Raw genomic sequence first — 12,125 nt, 5'->3', positions numbered from 1 at the left:
CTCCCTCCCTCCCCCCCTCCCATGGAGGGTTCCAGCCCAGGCTTTGGCTCACGGATGAGCCCAGAGGTGGTGTGAGCATCATACCGGATGCCTCTGGAGGAGGAGGAGGAGGAGGGGGAGCGCTGCCAAAAGGGCAGAAAAGAAGTGAATAAGGGGATGCTGGAGTGGGAAGGGGCCTTGGAGTTCCAGGAGCCCCTAGGCCATTTCGGACAAGTGGCTGTCCAGGCTCTTCTTAAAAGCCCCCACGATTTCTGGAGGCAAGGAGTTCCACTGGTTAATTGTTCTCCCTGTCAGGAAATTCCTCCTTAGTTCCAGGTTGGGCCTTTCTTTAATGAGAGGAAAGGAAGGTAAAAAGGGGAAAGGAAAGGAGGAAGGGAGGGGAGGGGAAGGAAGGGAAATGAAGGAAAAAGGGAAGGAGGAAGGGAAGAAGGGAAGGAGAAGAAAAGGGTACAAGGGAAGGGAAGGAAAGGAAGGGAGGAAGGGAGGGGAGGCGAAGGAAGGGAAACAAAGGAAAGGAGGAAGGGAAGAAGGAAAGGAGAAGAAAGGGGAAGGGAAGGAAAGGAGGAAAGGAGAAAGGAGAAGAAAAGGATAAAAGGGAAGGGAAGGAGGAAGGGAGGGGATGGGAAAGAAGGGAAACGAAGGAAAAAGGAAAGGAGGAAGGGAAGAAGGGAAGGAGAAGAAAAGGATAGAAGGGAAGGAGAAGAAAAGGATAGAAGGGAATGGAAAGAAAAGAAGGGAAAAACCTGACCTCCTCGCACAGCCTTCCCCCTCCCTTTGTGCCCCATAGCAGAAGTGGGGAGGGGGCCCTCCCCTTGTCTCCCCGGGTGCCATCTTGGCTTCAGCTCTGCCCGTCTTTCATGGGCCGCCAGTGGCTCCCTTCCCAGAGCAGCATAAAGACCCCATTGCCCACCCAGCCTGGACTCCAACCTTCCCCCCAGCGGAGGGTCCGTTCTCTGGGCAACGTGATGGAGCCCTGCTCAATGGGAGGAGAAGACCCCCGCTGGCTGCTCCAGAGGCTCCCCAGCCAGTGGGGGTCCTGTGGGGGCCGCCCATCTCTGCGTAGGGCCCCCCTCGCCACTTGGCTGCCCTCCCTCTGAAGCTCAGCACTTCTGGAAGGGGAGGCTGGGCCTCTTGGGGGGGAGGGGCAGCCTTTTCCTCCCAGAAGGTAATGGGAGACCCCCTTGCTGTCCCACTGGGCATCTCTTGGCTTCCCCTGCAGCCTTCGGCCCTCCTGGTGGGCATCTCTGGATGGGCACTTTGGCTGAGTCACATTTCAGCCTGAGATCCAGTTTGGTGGCGGGGGGGGATGAGAAAATCCAGCCCCAGAGGGCAGCAGGAGGAGGAGGGGGGGGAGGCAGTTTTGGTCACCCTATTACAAAAAAGATGTGGAGACTTTGGGGAAAAGTGCAGAGAAGAGCAATTAAGACGATTGAAGTCTGGAGACTAAAAGGTAGGAAGAAGGGAGCTGCAGGATTTGTGTCTGGCCACTCTGGAGAAAAGGGGGACTAGTGGGGGGGGGTGAGAAGGTAGCAGCATTCCAGGATTCGAGGGGCTGCCCCAAAGAAGAGGGAGTCAAGCTAATCTCCAAGGCACCTCAACGCAGGACGAGAAGCAACGGGTGGAAACTAATCAAAGAGAGAAGCAATCTGGAACTAAGGATAAACTTCCTAACAGTTAGAATAATTAATCAGTGGAACAGCGAAGGAAGGAAGGAAGGAAGGAAGGAAGGAAGGAAGGAAGGAAGGAAGGAAGGAAGGAAGGAAGGAAGGAAGGGCAATGGGTGGAAACTAATCAAAGAGAGAAGCAATCTGGAACTAAGGAGAAACTTCCTAACAGTTAGAATAATTAATCAGTGGAACAGCGAAGGAAGGAAGGAAGGAAGGAAGGAAGGAAGGAAGGAAGGAAGGAAGGAAGGAAGGAAGGAAGGAAGGGCAATGGGTGGAAACTAATCAAAGAGAGAAGCAACTTAGAACTAAGGAGAAACTTCCTAAGAGGGAGGACAATTCAGATCTGGAAGCTTTGCCTCCAGAGGTTGTGGGTGTGCTGGATCCCTGGGGATTTTTAAGAGGACAGAGGAGAGCCATTTGTCCGGAGTGGTTACAGGCTCTCCGGCCAAGCTCAATGGAGTCGCTTTCCTTCCTGCCTTCCTTGCTTTCAAGCCCAACCTTCACAACCAGGGAAGGCGACAGAGCGGACTAACCTTCTTCCCCAAATCTAATAATGTCTTCCGGATGAGCAGGACTTCCCCTCCCATCATCCCCAGCCCTCACCTGGAAGCCCCAGTGCTAGCTCCAGCTCAGCTCCCTTTCTGCATTTCCCTGGACGAAGGAGCATAAGGGAGCTTCCCAACTACTCCCACAGGGCTGGAAGGGATGGTGGAGGTCATCTAGCCCAACCCCTTTGTCTAGGGCAGGGGTCCTGAGACCATCTTGGACAAATGAATGCCCTTCCAGGGACCCATCATCTGACCCAGGGAGGAAAGTGATGGGTTGGGTGCTGCTCAAACACCCCACCCCCACCCCGTGATGCACACCTGGGCTTGTATCTCCCACCCCCATCTGTCAATCATCTCCTCTTGAGAGCTGGCAGTTGAGGTGCTCAGGTCTCACCAGATTTTGGGGGGGTGAAGGAGCATCGGGGCATCTGGCAAGGAACGGCCTCGGGTCCTGCAGGTGGGATACAGGGACTCCTCAGGATACAACAGTCCATGTTGTGAGCGTTTGAACTTACAACAGCACTGAAAAAGTGAGTTAGGACCATGTTTCACACTTACGACTGTTGTTGCATTCCCATAGTCATGTGACCAAAATTGGGATGCTTGGCAAACCACACATATTTATGACGGTTGCAGTATCTGGGGGGGGGAGGGGGTGTCACGTGATCCACTTCTGCAATCAAGGAGGAAGCCTGATTCACTTAACAACCCTGTGACTCACCTAACAACTGTGGCAAGAGAGGTCGTAAAACAGGGCAAATCACTTAACGTACATCTTGCTTAGTGACATAAATTTTGGGCTCATTTGTGGTTGTAAGTCGAGGACTGCCTGTACAATGGCTGCGTATTTCAGCCCACAATATCCCCCTGCAGAAGTCCTCCATCTTCCCTGACAGCTGTCAGTCTCTGGGGCCAGAGGGGGAACCGGCCCCTTCCCGGGACAAAGGACCCTCCTCCCTTGGGGGAGAAATCCCACTGCTCGGAGGCTGCGTCCTATGGGCCCGGCGAGATCACCCCATCGTGGTTGCCGTAGCAACTGGCCTCAGCCCACCGCCTTGGGAGCCAGGCATGAATTCAAGCGATGGGATGGGGAGGGGGCGCGAGGGGGAGGGAGAGGTAACTCTCGGTCAGTCAGGGAAAGTGGGTAGCAGCCTCACTAACCCTTTCCTCTTCCCCCTGGTGCAAAGGATTCAGGGGGCTCCTGGGGAAGGGAGAAAGGGGGAATCTCTATTGGGTGGGTGGGCCAGGGAGGGAGGTGGTAGAAGAAAATGCCCCCCCCCCCGTTTCTCTTACTCATTGACTGAATTTTATAGCATCATAAGAGGCTATTTGAGGCCAGTTTTCAGACAGGGAGGGGCGTTTTGGTGTGTGTCTGTGTGTGTGTGTACCAACTTTGCAACAGGTGAAAAACTTTCTGGTTGCCCAACTATGGGAATTTGGTTTTTAAAGTTGTTGAGAAAGTTTTTGAAAGTTTCCCAAAAGTTTTTAACAGCTTTCAAAACTTCTACGAGTTGTTTTGAAAGTTTTCAACAGCTGTTCCAAAAAGTTTTCAAAAAGTTTTTAACAGCTTTAAAACTTCTACAAGTTGTTTACAAGCGTGTAAATGGCTGGAGAGACCTTGGTTTTTACGTAAGCCAAAAGTACGATTGTGCCGCGCTGGGTGACGATGAAGGTTTTGCATAAGCCACAGAATCATAAAAGTACGATTGTGCCCGGCTGGGTGACGATGAAGGCCAGAAGGTCAGCGGAGAAGAGAAGGACTTGAAAGGTCCACTGTCCTTGCCAATATCTGAGCTTGCCAGATCCAGGCCCAAGCAGGTGTTCCCTGGGAATATGATGCTGGTTTGATCAAACATTGGGACAGCTTTAAGCCTGGCCCGAAGCCACATCGGCCTGGAGTGCCCAAGGGGGGTGGGCAGTGGTGGGCGCCCACCTCTCCGTAGCCAGGCAGGTGGGTGGGAGGGAGGGAAGGTCTCCCCTTTGGGAGCCTCAAAGGTGCCCTGATACGATTGGAATGCATTGAGTTGATTCATGGGTGTCTGGCTGGCAGTAACAGGTAGACTGCGGCTGTACCTGGAGGCTCCGCGGACGCAGACAGCTCTCCTGGAAAGGCTTTCCCTGGCCGTTCGGCCTTTGGGGAAATCGCCGCCGCCGCCGCCCCATGGAAAGGCCGCCCACCAAGCCCCCCCCCGCCCTTGGGACAACCTTCAAGGGGAGGGGGCGGCGGCTGCTCCTTCCCCCGCCCCCCTGGAATCAGCCCACCGCTCGGCGGGGCTTAAAAGGCGGGCGGGCGGCGGGCGCTGTCTCTGAGCGGTGGTGCTGAAGGAGGGTCTCCCGGCGGCCGGCAGGAGGGAGCAGTCACTGCGCACCATGGGCCTGGGAGTGGCGGCGGCGGCGGCGGCGGCGGTGATGCTGCTGGCGGTGGCCGGAGCCGGCCTGCCCCCCTGCTCGCGGGACAGCCGGGGCAGCGACGGGCGGCTCTGCGCGGAGACCGGGCCGGGGGCTTTGGCGCTGCGCGGCGGGGGCGCCTTGGAGCGGTCGCGGGATGCGGGCTCGGCCGGGGGTCGTCGGCGGGCCAAGCGGGGCTTCACCTACCCGGGGACCCTCTGGTGCGGCGCCGGAAACATCGCGGAGAACTACGAGGAGCTGGGTAGGCGACCGGAGGGCCCCCGAGAGTGCGGGATAGCGTCGGAGGGCGCCCGAAACGCGGCCCCTTTGATTGCTCTCAGTCTGCGTCTTGTGGCGGGGAGTTCCGTAGGGAGGCACCCTGGGGAAGTTGTTGCCAGAGGGAAGGGCTCTGCTGTGAGATGGGGCGGTGGGCACACGCCAGGCTCTCAAGGGGGAGGGAGAAACACCCCAGTGCCAGCTTTGGGCAGAGGGCATTCTTTGTGGGCGACAGGCACACAGACAGCCTGCAAAAGCCTTCGCTGTCTTCCCCCCACTCCCCCTACCCCCCCCAGGTCTGTAAAGTCCCCCCCCCCCAGGTCTGTAAAGTCCAGCCGGTGGTCTTCATGACAAGGGAGCCTTTTGGGGCGGGGGGAGAAGGAACCTGAGAAAAAAGAACTGGGAACTTGTGATGTTCTAAATGTGGGAAATGCTCCAGGCGCAAAAACCGGAAGGATTCTCTGGCGGCCACAATGGGCGAAGGGCTGCCAGAGACGGAGGGCTTATCAGGGATGAGAACATCCTTGGCTTTGATTTAAGAACACAAATTCATTGTGCTTCCGCTTGGAAACCCTTCCTGGACTTTGCGCTGGAGGTGGGGAAAAACAGAATTAAAGTTTGATTTTGTGTTTCGCTGCGTTTAGGTAGGTTTATTATTGAAATGGCTGGGAGAGGGAGTTCTCGACTTACGACCACTATTGAAACGTATGCTGCTAAAGGAGACATTTGTTAAGTGAGTTTTGCCCCCCCCCTTTTGCGACCCTGCCACAGTTGTTAAGTGAATCGCTGCCATTGATAAGTTGGTCACGTGGTCGTTAAGTGAATCCGGCTTCCCCGTGGACTTGGGGCTTGCCAGAAGGCCGCAAAAAGGGGATCGCGTGACCCCCCCCCGGGACACTGCGGCCGTCGTAAACGTGAATCCGTTGCCAAGCATCTGAATGGAAATCACGTGACCATAGGGAGGGATGCTGCATCGGTCATAAGGGCGATTTTTCCAGTGCCATTGTAACTTTGGTCGTTAAGTGAACTGTTGTAAGTTGAGGACTCCCTGTGTATATTATGCAAAAGTAAAAAGTTGAGGTTGTGTCTATTTGCTTCATTCTTCTTGGGCCAAAAAGAGTCGGAAGTCGGATCTCTCCCCCCCACCTTTTATCCTGCATTCTTCCCTCTTTTTCCCCTTCTCCCATTTCCCTCTTATTCTCCTCGTTTTTCTTTGCGTTTCTACATTTTGATAAACAAAATTTGTTTTTTTATTTTATTTTATATTTTATTTTATTTTATCAATTTCATATATACATTCACAATTATATGATCTCATAACTGTTATTAATAATATGTATTTATAACAATTTTTCCCTACTGTTGACAATATACTTGAAGATTGCTTTCTTATCATCCCATAGATCCATCTTATCTTACAACGGTCCTACTTCTTCTTCCCTCCCTCCCTCTTTCCATCCCTCGTTTCTTCTCTCCTACTCCCCTTCCTTCTCTCCCTCCTTCCCCTTCCCTCCTTCCTTCCTTCCCTCCTTTCTTTTCTCCTTCTCTCCTTCCTTTCCCCCTTCCTTTCCTCCTTCCTTCCCCCCTTCCTTCTCTCCTACATTCCCTCCTTCCTTCCCTCCTTTCTTCTCTCCTTCTCTCCTTCCTTCCCTCCTTGCTTCCCTCCCTCCTTCCTACCCCCCTTTCTTCTCTTTCTTCTCTCCTTCCTTCCTTCCTCCTCTCCTTTCCCTTCTCTCCTTCCCCTTCCTCCCCTTTACCCTTCCCAAGGAGTAGAAGGACAGATAGGAAGGAGAGGAGAAAGGAGAGGAATAGGAGAAAGGGAAAGGCAGAGGAAGAATGGGAGGGAATGTAAGAGTAGGAAAGAGGGGAGGAATGGGAAGAAGAGGGGAAGGGTAAAGATAAACAAAATTTGACCACCACCAACGGAGCTGCCTGGGGTGGGCATTGCAGCCAGGCTTCTCCCCGTCCCCCCTCTCTAACCACTCCCCCTCACTGTCCCCCCCCCCCTTGCAGGAGAGCACCAGGAGACCGACAGGTGTTGCCGGGAACACGACCACTGCCAGCACCTCATCCACCCCTTCACTTACAAGTACGGGCATCGCAACCTGCGCTGGCACACCATCAGCCACTGCGACTGCGACAGGAGGTGAGGAGGGGGATGGGGAGGCAGCCCTGCAGGGAGGAGGGACCCCCGATTCCCCCAAGGAGTCAGCAACCCCCCCCACCCCCAGCCCCGCCCCTGCGGAATGAAAAAGGGCATGAAAAATTTAATATTACTTACTACTTAGTTCCCCTTCTACTGATTGCTGGATTTTAGTGCTGCTGTTGTTGTTGTTGTTGTTATTATTATTATTATTATTAGGTATTATTATTATTACTCTGTTGTTTTGCATGCACACCAAGAGCTTCTGCCCTGGACACAAATTCCTATTGTGTGTAATCCCACTTGGCCAAATAAAGCATTGTATTGCATTGTATATTATTCTATCCCAGTGTTTCTCAACCTTGGCGACTTTAAGTCCTGTGGACTTCAACTCCCAGAATCCCCCAGCCAGCTCTCGCTGGCTGGGGGATTCTGGGAGTTGAAGTCCACAGGACTTAAAGTCGCCAAGGTTGAGAAACACTGTTCTATCCTATCCCTACTTCTATTCTATTCTGTTCCTATGTTATTCTATTCTAAATTTTATCTTCTCAATTCTATTTTCTCAATTCTGTTTTTATTATCTCCTCCCTCTTCTTAGTTTTCTCAACCTTCTCTCTTAGTTCTCCTCCCTTTTCTTCTTAATTCTATTCCTTTATCATCTCTTCTTTCTCCTTAAATTATCTTCCATTCTTAATTCTATTCTTTCCTCTTATCTTCTCAATTCCATTGAGAAGATAAGAATTTTCTCAATTCTATTCTTTTATTATTCCTTTTTTATTATTATACTTTTTTTATTATATTCTCAATTCTATTTTTTTTCTTTTTCTTTCTTAATCCTCTTCTCTCCTTCCCTGTATTTGCTTCTTAATTCTATTCTTTTATTATTCCTTTTTTATTATTATACGTTTTTTATTATATTCTCAATTCTATTCTTTTTTTCTCTTTTTCTTTCTTAATCCTCTTCTCTCCTTCCCTGTATTTGCTTCTTAATTCTATTCTTTTATTATTCCTTTTTTATTATTATACTTTTTTTATTATATTCTCAATTCTATTCTTTTTTTCTTTCTTAATCCTCTTCTCTCCTTCCCTGTATTTGCTTCTTAATTCTATTCCTTTATTATTCCTTTTTTATTATTATACTTTTTATTATATTCTCAATTCTATTCTATTTTTTTCTTTTTCTTTCTTAATCCTCTTCTCTCCTTCCCTGTATTTGCTTCTTAATTCTATTCTTCTATTATCTCCCCTCCCCTCTTCTTAATCCCCTCCGTTCCTCCCCTTATTTCGGTTCGGCAGGCGGGGCTGGGGAGAGGATGGGTGTCCGGAGGCATCCCCACCATTACCATGGCAACCCTACCAAGTCTTCCTCTCTTCCTTGGAGGGGCTTTTCCTGGGAGACTCTGTACCCTTGGGATCTCCTTGTGGCCTCCCGTCCTAATAGCCAGATCCAATCCTGTTGGTTTGGGGGATCAGCCATGATTGCTGGGGGCTGTGAGGTGGAGACCCTTAAGAGCTGGTTTTGGACCAGGCAAACACTCTAAGAGCAGGGGGGGGGGCTTTTGTCAGCTTTGATGGTGGTGGGCTGCTCCCCCCCCCCTGCCTTCAGCTCAACCATGGTTTAGCCAGTTTCACATGACCCAGGAAAACCTGGTCAGCCTCCAAGCAGGATTCAGGCTGTCTTGGGAGCTCATCCTGGGGTTGAGGCCCCCTAAATCTTTTCCCTGAGTCTCCCCCTCCCCCCCCTGGGGTGGAGCTCTTCTGCAGCCTTCAAAGATGCTATTAGGGGGTGGGTGGGCTTGGGGCCAAGCCGATCATCCCTTTCCTTGTGGCATGCAGTTGAGATCCTGGGCAAAACAGGGCTTGCACAATAAGCCACGAATGGTGGTTGAACCTGGCCGTCACTGGAGGATTTCTGATTTCGGCCGTGTTCCTTGTTTGGCATGCGTCAGGGCGAGGGAGATGTCCACCCCCATCCTTAAACATCGGCCCCGATCCAGCCCCATGGGTGGGAGGGCCCTGGCCTGGCTCCCAAGGCCACCAATCAAAGGGCAGGCGAGGTGACTCCGAAGCCCATCCACGCTCAGCCCTGTTGCAATGGCCAGCTGGGAGGGAGGGGCCAGCAGCCGCAGAGTGTAAAACCAACATTGGCCCCTTTTTAAGACCTGCGGACTTCAACTCCCAGAATCACTAACTTGTCAATGGCAGATCAGCTGGCTGGGGAATTCTGGGAGTTGAAGTCCACAAGCCTTAAAGGGGCAACGCCATTGGTGTAAACCAGTGTTTTTCAACCTTGGCAACTTGAAGATGTCCGGACTTCAACTCCCAGAATTCCCCAGCCAGCATTCGCTGGCTGGGGAATTCTGGGAGTTGAAGTCCAGACATCTTCAAGTTGCCAAGGTTGAAAAACACTGGTGTAAATGCTCAAATTTCCCAGCCTATTTTGGTATGCGGCTTCCCCCACCCACCACCTCGCCAAGCCCGAAACCCGCCTGCCATGCCAATCTGCCATCTGAATGGAGGCTTTCACCAGGAAGGTTCCCAGGAGCGTGGGAACCAGGCAGCAGTGCATGCTGGGTGCAGAGTCCGTTCCAGGACGAGACCCTCAACGCCTCCCCCCCCCCCCGGTCTCTTCCAGGCTGAAGGACTGTTTGAGTGCCGTGAACAACACGGCTTCGCGCGTGGTGGGACAAGCCTTCTTCAACATCATCCAGGTGCCGTGTTTTGAGCTGGTCTACCAGGAATCGTGTGTGGAGTCTTACCTCTACGTCTGGTGAGTGGGGCTGCCCCCCTCCCCCCTTGGCCAAGCGTTCCCCCCACCCCACCCCAGGTCTCCTCTGCAGAAGGGGTTTGGCCAATGCCCCACTGCTCCGCGCCCCTAACCAGCACTGGCATTTCCGCCCTGAGCAGGGGGTTGGACTGGATGACCTCCAAGGTCCCTTCCGACTCAAGTTATTCGGTTAAAAGGGGTTGGGCGTGCAAGGCTCCAGGAGGTCCTCGACTTACGACTACGACGGAGCCCAAATTTTCCAGTGCCAAGGAAAGATAAGGGAGTCTTGACTCACTTTACGCCCTTTCTTGACGTGGTAGTTGAGTGAAAATGACTGCAGTCGTTAAGTGAGTCACAGTCGTTAAGAGAACCCGGCTTCCCCGTGGACTTTGGTCGCAGGAATGTCGCAAAAGGGGATCACGTGACGCGCGCACATTGCAACGGTCACAAATATGAGTCAGTTGCCAAGCGTCTGGATTTGATCACGTGATCATGGGGATGCTGCAACGGCCGCTAAGTGTGAAAAGCAGCGCCAAGTTGCTTTTTTCAGCGCCGTTGTGACTCGAGTCGCTAAAGGGATGGTTGTAAGTCGAGGACTACCTATTACAGGGCCACAGACCCAGCATGGATGTGCTGTGGGTCAGCATGGAACCACGGACACTGCATGATCAGAAATTAAATTGGATCGGTTGCTTTAAAGCAGCAGAGTCCAACCTTAGAAACTTAGAAGGCCCGTGGACTTCAACTCCCAGAATCCCACAGTCAATTTGAAGACCTGCAGACTTCAATTCCCAGAATCCCAGTCACCTTAATGACGTGGACTCCCAGAATTCCACAGTCAACTTTTGAGACCTGTAGACTTCAACTCCCAGAATCCCACAGTCAACTTTAAGACTTGTGGACTTCCAACTCTGCTGGCTGGGGAATTCTGGGAGTTGAAGTCCACAAGTCTTAAAGCTGCAAGGTTGGACACTCCTGTTTTAAAGCAATCCCCAGTTGGGACCCCTTGTGTCCTGCCTCTCCCTCTTGCATCCCACTCCCCTTGGAAAGGACCCCACCCAATTGACCTCTTTTCTTTCTCAGGTGCAAGAACTACAGCCGGACGGCCGTCGCGGTACTGAAAGACCCTGTGATGTTTGAATACGGAGGGGAGCAGATTGACGCCCCGGCCACCCGCCGGCCCCAACCGGCCTCTTCCACCACCACCACCACCACTTCTCTGTCCCCCAGGCCCCACTTCCATCCCTTGGGGAGCTCTCCCCCTCCCTGGAAGGTGAGCCAGGCCAGGCCGAGCCCCTCACCCCCAAAGCTTCGGAAGGGCAAAGGGAAGCACGGAGGGCGAGGCCGGAAAGGGACGAAGCGGAAGCCGAAGAAGAAGGGGCCCTGGGGCAAAACGGGCACCCCCCTCGCCCCCCAGAAACCCCCTGGGGAGGGAGCCCCCCAGAAGCAGCTGCCTGTGCAGGAACTGGGGAAGGGGGACGCCCCACACAGGGACCCCGAAATGGGACAGGGGGACTCTTTCAATGCCATCTTGAGTGACGAGCCTGGCCGAGGGGGGAGCGAGCCGGTTGCGACCGGGCTGCCTGAGATCATGCAGACGGTCCCCCAAAAGGGCCTCCCCACCACTGGCCCGTCTGGCGCGAGGAAGAGGAGGAAGAAGAGGCGGAGGAAGCTGCAGAAGGGAGAGGAAACCTTGACGAGGCGCCAGAAGCACTCCACGGCGGGCAGAGACTCGGAAGAGGGAGGGGGGGCAGCGTAAAGGCGGAGCAAAATGCCCCCACCCCAAATGCTGGGCAGGGGGGCCCCCCGTGGCTGAAACGCAAACAGGGTTACGGAATCAAGAGAGGCTCAAAGGTGCTTCCCCCAAAAGGCTGGTAGGATGAACGGAAGAAGCTTCTTGGCTGAGAAGCGAAACGTTTTCAAGGGGGAAACCCCCTCCCCCCCCCAAGAAAGCCCCCTTGGGGCGACTGCGAGGTCTGGAGAATCTCCATAGACAAGAGAGGGGGAAGGGACCTCGGAGGCCTTCTAGTCCAACCCCCTGCTTGACCAGGAGGCCCCGACGCAGAAGACCAGAGGTTCCCTTTGATGGAGAAGGAATAAAAGCTGATTTAACTCTGCACCCTCGCCCAGCCTCTTCCTTTTGCAAAGCCCCTTTCGCGGGGGGTCCCCCCTGAAGAGGTCAGTGACCCAGCCAGGACACAGAGACCCCGGGCTACTCAACCCGGCCCCCAATGGACCCCACAAGGCATGGGGATTGCTGGGGGGGGTCTTGACAGGGTCAGCACCTGCCCACCCACCTTCTTTGGAGACAGCTGCCCCTTTTAATCCCCAGGGCC

At 53.4% G+C, this 12,125-nt stretch overlaps 1 protein-coding gene across 1 annotated transcript; it reads left to right on the top strand.

The window, feature by feature from the left end:
• Positions 1 to 4,555: 4,555 nt before the first annotated feature.
• PROCA1 (protein interacting with cyclin A1) lies at positions 4,556 to 11,906 on the top strand. Its single transcript, XM_087702835.1, has 4 exons — positions 4,556 to 4,865; positions 6,893 to 7,025; positions 9,658 to 9,792; positions 10,873 to 11,906. The coding sequence occupies exons 1-4, from the start codon at positions 4,586 to 4,588 to the stop codon at positions 11,546 to 11,548; spliced, it is 1,224 nt and encodes a 407-aa protein (XP_087558961.1). The 5' UTR covers positions 4,556 to 4,585; the 3' UTR covers positions 11,549 to 11,906.
• The last annotated feature ends 219 nt before the right edge of the window (positions 11,907 to 12,125 follow it).

The sequence above is a fragment of the Thamnophis sirtalis genome, unplaced genomic scaffold (assembly GCF_051295495.1).
Source record: "Thamnophis sirtalis isolate CommonGarterSnake01/CBP01778 unplaced genomic scaffold, rThaSir2_p1.2 scaffold_17, whole genome shotgun sequence".
Lineage (NCBI taxonomy): Eukaryota > Metazoa > Chordata > Lepidosauria > Squamata > Natricidae > Thamnophis > Thamnophis sirtalis.
Note: the sequence above shows the minus strand (reverse complement) of the source record. Positions and strands in the feature narration are given on the sequence as shown.